The 8,213-nt window shown below is 45.5% G+C and overlaps 1 protein-coding gene across 1 annotated transcript; it reads left to right on the top strand.

Moving 5' to 3' along the window:
• The first annotated feature begins 3,660 nt into the window (after positions 1 to 3,660).
• LOC146755033 (uncharacterized) lies at positions 3,661 to 8,213 on the top strand. Its single transcript, XM_085526356.1, has 2 exons — positions 3,661 to 6,881; positions 7,254 to 8,213. Exons 1-2 carry the CDS (start codon positions 5,696 to 5,698, stop codon positions 7,349 to 7,351), a joined length of 1,284 nt encoding a protein of 427 aa, XP_085382482.1. The 5' UTR covers positions 3,661 to 5,695; the 3' UTR covers positions 7,352 to 8,213.

Genomic DNA, 8,213 nt, shown 5'->3' with positions numbered 1-8,213 from the left:
GCCGAGCGGGGCGGGATGAGGGGCGGGTGATGGAAGTATCGGGATGAGTTCCCTGTGGGAGTACACCTCGTTCAACCAAGCCAAAGCCTTGCACGTTTTCACTGGCAAAATTAAAATCACATCTGAGATCTCGCCCTCAAGGAAAGGACTGAATGACCAAACTGAAGTGACAACTGAAACGATTTATTATTGAAACAACCTGTCCTTATAATTATCGGTCTATCCACTACCACCTCGGGCCACTATGCGGGCGCCGACATGACCCCACTGCAGGGCGCTCACTCGTCATCTTCATCACTGTCATCTTCATCGGTGCGCAGCCAGCAGCCTTCCTCTACCCAGACAGAGCTGGTGAAAGGTGGGCACTGCGGGTCCTCCCAAGGCTCCCACTCCTCTGGCATCACCGTGACTTCATGCTGTATGTTCACCGTGAGCGATAAGGAGTGGAAAAGCAGGCCGGCCTCAGGAGCACGCTGCTCTTGCTCTCTTGGGCGCCAGGGAAGTTCCTGCAGTGCTGGGTTGCGTGGCAAGCTGTCTCCCATGTAAGATGAAGCGGTGAACGACAAGGAAGTAGAAATGTCTCCAGGGCTCCAGCCGCTGTTTGGTGGCAGCAGGGACGGGTCCAGAGGCTGGTTCATTCCCCAAGCTGCTGCAGCACGCATTGGCCGGCTGTGAGAGGCTCGAGCTCGGCGTCGGCTGCGGTTTCTCCTTCGGCGCTTGGGAGGCCGGGGTCCCCTGGCTGCAGCCGCCTGGGTGCCAGCTGCCGGACCCGCTGCCTGCAGGCAGCCCCTGCGGGAGCAGGAGCAGCAGCAGCAGCAGGAGCAGCAGCAGGGGCCCGTCTCGGCTCTCCTTCTCCGGGCAGATCTCGGCCTGCGCTGCTCGAGGAGCCAAGAGCTCTCTCCTCCGAAGTCTGGGTTCCAGTTGACGAGAGGCTGCAAAAGGCAAAGGAGAAGAGTCAGTTGTTATCACCTTGCGCTTGAAAGACAGCAAGGTACAGGAGATTTTCAATTGCTAAAGACGGACATGGGAGTGAGCAGCATCACGAGCCGATCCTTGACCACCTCTTGCAGGGTGGGAGCGTCTTTGCTCAGTCCAATTGAAGTTTGTCCTCGCAGACATTTCTGCGACAAAGCGGTTTTCGCTGTGCCACTCGGCAAGTGAAATCCTTCTGAACACCCTGGGGGTTCTGATGGGGTGTCATTGTGATGGCACGTGTTTGTGATGGGGGCTTCGGCCACTCCCAACATGGAGTCACAATGATCACCCCAAGGTGATGCCCAGCCCTTTTCACCAGAGCTGTGCTCTGTCCTTTCATCCCCATCTTGTCTCAATGCAGTGCTGCTTATAAATCAGATTATAAATCAGATATAATTCCATGGGCTTTTCTGAACTCTCATGATCTGCAAACAAGAAGAGAGCAAGAGTTTCTACTGCTTTGTCCAGTATTTAATGAAATGTTCATCTCTGATCTGTGGTTTCATCTCAGTTTAAAGCTGGTTCTTTTTTTGCCTGTTTAAATGTACAAAGTATTTGTTGAGCGAGGGTCAAATCGCAGCTTTTACAATGTTGAGTTCTGGCCATGTTTTGGATCTGTGATATCCACATTTACTGCCATTCAAACCATTCCTCAGTTCCCTTCAGCAAAACTTTGGAACAGAGCAATTAAACATGAGGCAAAGTGACAAAAAGCAAAACATAAAACACATACATAAAAATGTTATTCAACAAGTAAAGTAACTGTTATGGGTTAGCCCTCAGCTGTACCTTCAGAAATGGCCTGGAAAAGCACATTCTTTTTCAGTCAGTCAGCCTCCTTGATGATGATTCTCTTTCTTCTTATTTAGAGACTTAAAGCCATCCCTGTCTTTCCTCACATGGCTTCCTAACATTGCATCTGTGTTAGGAAAGCTGGGATTTAAATGTGATGCAGTATTTGAAATGAGGCTGGAAAAGGTGCTGCCTTCAAACCTTGGGAGGGAAGCATTACTAACAGAATATTGGCCTCTCATACCACGCATCTACAAAATGCCCGTCCTCATTTTGACTTGACATGGTGTAAGCATGAATAAGATGTGGATCTCTAAGAGAAGACGTAACTAAATCCTGCTGCAATGCCCAGCAAGGAGAACATTTTTTCTGTAATGACTGAGTATAATGACTCAAAGAGAAGACATATAACAGTATTTCTTTATGTTTTGTGAATAATACTTCTTTTGGTTTTCACCTTTTCTGCAGATAGCAAGCTGCCCTCTGTTACTGTGAGATGTATGCCACCTAACTGAACATGATTTTGCTGGAGATGCATCCAGAGCAGAACAAAGCTGTCTCTGGCTGCCCCTGTGTTTTTCCCTCTCCATTAAAGCAGTAGTTCATCCTGTGGGATGAAAGCTTACTGTGCTGCCCTGGGGGATAGTGATTGTGAATGGCAACTGTGTCAGGGCTGTGTCTGGCTGCTTGTGTGGTTGTACACATGTTTAGAGGGGAGAGAGGACAGGACTGTCATATCCATATATAAGCCATTATGGATTCGAGCCCAATGGAACAAGAAATTCAGTAGCAATAGACAAGGAAAAACAGAAAGATGGAATCTTTGTTTTCTGATGATGTGTTTATGCTATACTGCTTATCCAGGGATGAGCATGTGTCCTAGAGGCAGCATCATGGGAACATAGACAGGTATCCCACCACCTTCCACTCAGGTCCTCAGTGCTGTGCTGTGGGATATTGTGGGAGCTGATGGTGCTGACTATGAGGGGTACTTGATCCTTGCATTACAAACTTTCATGTGGTGCCATTCTTGTACTTTATGCTCTAAACAGACAAGGCTGAACAATGTGCCAGTCTGCTCTGCACTGGAAGGACAAACCCCACAGTGGGTGCTAAAATTCTTCTGGACATTTGCATTCCACAGGATTTTTACATGAGTGTAGAAATGCTCTGCTTATAAATCCGTTCCTCAGGTCACAGCTTTTGTAAAAAAGAAGTGACTAAACAAACTTGTTGCCCTGTTATCAGAAACTGAAGAAAAACTTCAGATTCTTTTACTGGCCGTTCCAGTTAATAAGTGAAAGAAAACCAGCTCTAAGGCCTGTGTAAAATACAGGCGCTATCTGCATTGTGCTGAAGGTAATGAACGACGCTGATCGCTAACTGTACCAAGAAGAAAAGGTAAGCTCAGCCTTCAAGTCCCCATGGGCTCTGTTTCGATGACCTCTTTCATTTCATCAGCTCCACTGGCACGTTTTTTTCCCAGCCTGAGTAGGGAAAAATCCAGCTATGTGTGTGTGCCAGCAGAGGGAGCGCTCAGCACACGAGATTGAATCACGGAATATCCCGATTTGGAAGGGGCTCTCAAGGATCATAGAACCACAGAATAGTTGGGTTGGAAGGGACCTCAGGGCCCACCCAACCCCTGCCATGGGAGCGCTGCTACCCAGCAGGTCAGGTTAGAACAGGGCCATCCAACCTGGCTGACCCCTTTACTTTAACCCTTTGAGGCTGATCTGTCAGCCCATGGTTCACCCATATTTTGCCTGGATTTTATTTATTGTGGTGGTGGCCCAAATGTGGTTTGACTCCCCACCCCCAGTTTCTTTTAAGGCTAGGGCCCCTACTTGTTCTTAGGCTCGTGGCTGGATTCTCTGACACACACTGAGAGAGCTTGACATGCATTTACTACATATTTCCTACATTTAAAGTCAATGATTGACGGGATTAACAGACTACAAGCTGTGAAAGCTGAAAGGAATGAGGGTTTATTTAAAGCAATCAGTAGATAAAGCTTATCTTTGTTATAGGTAACATTCCTTTTCCATCAGTAACTCAGTGGTGCAAATGTAAGCTGAAAAGTAGAGAAACAAAATCTGTCCCTCTCAAAGAACTAGCATAGATTTCTCACAACTTATAAGCCAATATGATAAACTGAAAAGGCTAGATTTTTTATTTCTCTACTCATTGGTGTTTCTGCACATCTCATTATTTAAAGGGACTCTTCCTTGCTCAAGTATGATGGTCTTCTGAGTTCCCAACCTGAAGTCATGGCTGTGTGGTACCCTCCTGCACCAGCTCTGCTTTGGGGTCTGGCAGTTCCTTCTGTAACTGCCTCCTGCCATTCCCACCTGGAGATTATGCTAAAGAATGGAGAGGGAACTTTGCAAATGAGTGAGGACAGTAGCACAGCACCTCCTGAGAAAGGCTTACTTCCACAGACTTTTATTGGTGGGCTGCACACATCAGCTTGATGTTACCTTAAGGAAATGAGAAAGTGAAGAGAAGGGACAACTGCACAGTAGACAGCCAAGAAACAAAGCCATGTAGTCCCCAGAGGATTTTCTTCTCCAGTGTCAGCAAGTAGTAAGGATGAGGAAGGTGACAATAACTCTTCTTGTCAGACTTTTCCCTCTGTTGGCAAGGGAAAATGAGGAAGAAAAGTGTATGCATTTCCTCCATAGCAGAATAAAGCTTAAGCAAGGCAACATCTGTGCAGGAAAACAAAAAAATCTTCTCTTGTATTTCCTTAATGTGAACAGTACCTTCTAGCTTTCCCCCTTACTTTCTCCCACTGATAAGAACCACATGGCATGAGCACTAGTTTGTGGAACACACCTTTTTCATCAATGGATGAAGTTTTATCAGGGTGGAGGATAACTGCCACATCATTATTTCCAGTTGTAATCTTTGTCCTAAGGGTGTGTTAGCATGTGTGGGATATGGTACTGGGAGACTACAGAGCACAAAGTTCTGGATCTTTTTTCCCTATAAATATGAACTGTACTCCATAAAAATGCTTTGTCCAGAAGGTTGTTGTCAGCTATTTCTTCATAAGCTGAGAGCTTGCTTTTTTATTATTATTAATTTTTGTTTTTATTTATTTATTTATTTATTGGGAGGGGGGAGGGGGAAAGAAAGCATTAATGTGATATGGGGGAATGCAGAGATTCAGACTTTGGAGTAAAAGGAGAATACTGAAGGCCACATCTATTCACCAAAAACCACATCTCTCAGAACTCCAAGATTACCAGGCCCAAAATGGAGGGAATAAAAGATTAATGCTGTTGCCTCATTCAAAACTGGGAAGAGACAAGCCCAGATGGCTCGTTTTCTTATTTTCTTTGCCTGAGGAATAAGTGTTACACTGCTGTTGACTGTTAAACACATCTTAACTAAGCAATGTCCTATGTTTGTGTTTATCAGTTTGATTGCTGTCATTTTCCTTTCTTTGTAGAAAGGGAGAGACCCAAACAGAGTGAGGTTTTCTGTGGGAATACAAGAAAAGCTGTTCAGAGCAGCAGCTGTGGAGCAAGATAAACAGCATGGGAACCAAGGACACCTCTGCAAGGAGAAGAAGAGTCTCACAGCTCTGATTGGTTATGTGCCTGCATGGACAGTTGAAAAGTGTTTTGTAGAATGCTTTGTTGACATGTAAGATGTTTGGGAAAGTTGTAAGGGCGGATGGGAAAGTTAGAAAATAACAACTTGTGAAGGTATATAAGGGATGTGAGAACTTGTAATAAACGATTTGGATCGTTCACATCTGATTCCGTGCCAAGTCGCTGCAAATGGCGCCCAACGTGGGGCAAATCAACCCGCGGCTGAGCGAGCCCGGTCCGGCAGCGTCGCCCGACTGAACTTCGGAGAGACTGTTTCGCGCGCACCCGCACCGTTCTGCAGGACAGAAGGTGAGCAGTCGGGAACTATGGGGAGCTCACTAACGAAGGAGCAGAAAGTAAATCTCGAAGTATTGCGGTCAGTGTTACCGTATCAGGATAAGACTGTGTCTACTAAAGCATTAGCTACTCTTCTTAAATGGATAAGCAAAAATGTCCCCGAATTTCCAAAAACTGAGTTCTCTCTCGATGGAGAACTTTGGGACAAAATCGGCTCAAAACTCTATGAGGCTTCTCTCGCTAAAGACAGAAAGGCTGCTAAGCTGTTGCCCGTTTGGAGCCGGATAATGGAAGGGATTAAGCAATCACGACGGGAAAGAATTTATTCCGACCATTCCCTGCCGCCCTCCGTCCCAACCCCGCCGCTGCCTCTCGCTGCGGGAAGCGGCCCGTGCCCGGATCCGACTGGCGGCTCCGACCCCTCCCCGATTCGGGGAGACGAGGGGCCGCGGCCACCCCCCTTCGCGCTCCCGCCGTTCGCTCCTCCCCCGACGTTCGCCGCGTTGCCGCCCTCTACGGCGCCCTCGCCCTTCGCTCCGCCTACGACGCTCGTCGCGCCGCTTCTGCCCTCCTCCCCCCCCACGTCATGCGCTGCTGCGTCTGTGCAGCCGGCGTGTAACGTGGTTAAAGACACGGACGGATCGAAACCAGGGGATCGTTGTGACCCCGGTCAAGAAGATCCAGAAAGAGAATCGGACGCATTTCCTCCTGATGATACTTTGAAGGAAGCAGGAATGACAGATTTCCCTACAGCGTACTGTGATGTCTTAGAGCAATGCAAAAAAGAAACAATATTAAGAGGTGATGCTGACACGTTGCAGACCTTTCCTAATCAGGTCCCCCGTTTGGAATCTCTGCCTTATGAGGCAGTGAAGGAGCTAAGGGAGTCAGTGAGAACATTCGGAGTTCAGTCAGCCTTTACATACAATCTTTTGGTTACAAACAGTGACAGTTACGCTATGGCCCCTCACGATTGGAAAACTGTGTTAAGAATGATCCTCTCTCCTATGCAATACACCGTGTTTATGACTGAATATCAGCTACATAATTTGACTGATAGCTCTTTGCCTCAGACTCGGACAAATCCATGTGGCACAGCACCTCTTCAACTGTGTCAGACAGATGTCACTCACGTTCCTGAATTTGGCCGTCTAAAATATGCACATGTAACAATAGATACTCATTCTTCTTACGTATTTTCCACAGCACATACAGGTGAATGCAGTCTCAAGATTTAGAGTTTAAGGCATTAGCTAGGATGTTGTGTGCTTCTTCTATTTTAGTAATAGATCAGATGTGTATTAAACAGGATTTGATCTAATCAATGCTAGAATCTACAGGAATAGCTCTTTTAATGTTTTAGTACTGTTTGGTTATGATGTTATTAGCCTATTAATTAGCTTTTCTTAATTTGCAAAGACAAAACCTGGAAAGGAATCCCAGGCAAAGAGATGACCCTGTATCATAGAACGGATACCTCTTTTACATCCAATTAATTGGGATCTGAAAATATAACCATGCATCGTTTTAGACAAAAGTGCACGCTAATAGAACTAAATTTGATGGTTTATTCTGTTTTCCAAGCAGGTGTTCCACTTGGGCTCTATATCACGCACTGGCCATGCGGATGTGGTGTACAACTGGAAGAAATCCTTCAGACCCTGAATGCAGGAGAGAATCTGTGATGGGTGAGAGAGGAAAGGTGCACCTTGAAGCAGGGGACGCCCTGCTGGCACTACCTGTCACATCCACCACCAACATGGCTTGCTGTTTCTCAAGGGTCAATAAGTAATAATGCCCTTAGTGATACTCTAGTACATTTGTCCTCTAAAATTGGTTCTATTTGACATGCTATTCCATTAAATTGTGCGATCATTAATCAATTATTAGCCCAGATAACTCAGTTGGTAGAGCATGGTTATGAACATCTTAAAAGCATTTACTGCACAAATTTTAGTGGTCATTAAAAATCAATATATCAGAGTATATAAAAATTGAAGCCTTTTCCTGATCAGTTACGGATTAACACAATGGGACCCTCATGGATTTATTTTCAGGTTGCAGAAACTTAGGTTGCAGTACAAACATGTTTGTTCTTTTTAGTGGGTTTAACAGTAATGTTGTTATGTTGTATTTGACTTGTCTCTTTTTTCACTTTTAGAGTATTGTCAATCGAGGCCTTGATTGAGTTATAATGATTATGTTATTAATATAATTAGTGTTATTATTTTATAGTATGGTAGTAGCTTGTCAATAAACAAAAAAGGGGGAATTGTGGGAATACAAGAAAAGCTGTTCAGAGCAGCAGCTGTGGAGCAAGATAAACAGCATGGGAACCAAGGACACCTCTGCAAGGAGAAGAAGAGTCTCACAGCTCTGATTGGTTATGTGCCTGCATGGACAGTTGAAAAGTGTTTTGTAGAATGCTTTGTTGACATGTAAGATGTTTGGGAAAGTTGTAAGGGCGGATGGGAAAGTTAGAAAATAACAACTTGTGAAGGTATATAAGGGATGTGAGAACTTGTAATAAACGATTTGGATCGTTCA

This window comes from Coturnix japonica, chromosome 36 (genome assembly GCF_054131305.1).
Source record: "Coturnix japonica strain WE chromosome 36, WE-NBRP24, whole genome shotgun sequence".
Lineage (NCBI taxonomy): Eukaryota > Metazoa > Chordata > Aves > Galliformes > Phasianidae > Coturnix > Coturnix japonica.
The sequence above is the reverse complement of the archived record's forward strand: the minus strand, read 5'-3'. Positions and strand labels throughout refer to the sequence as shown.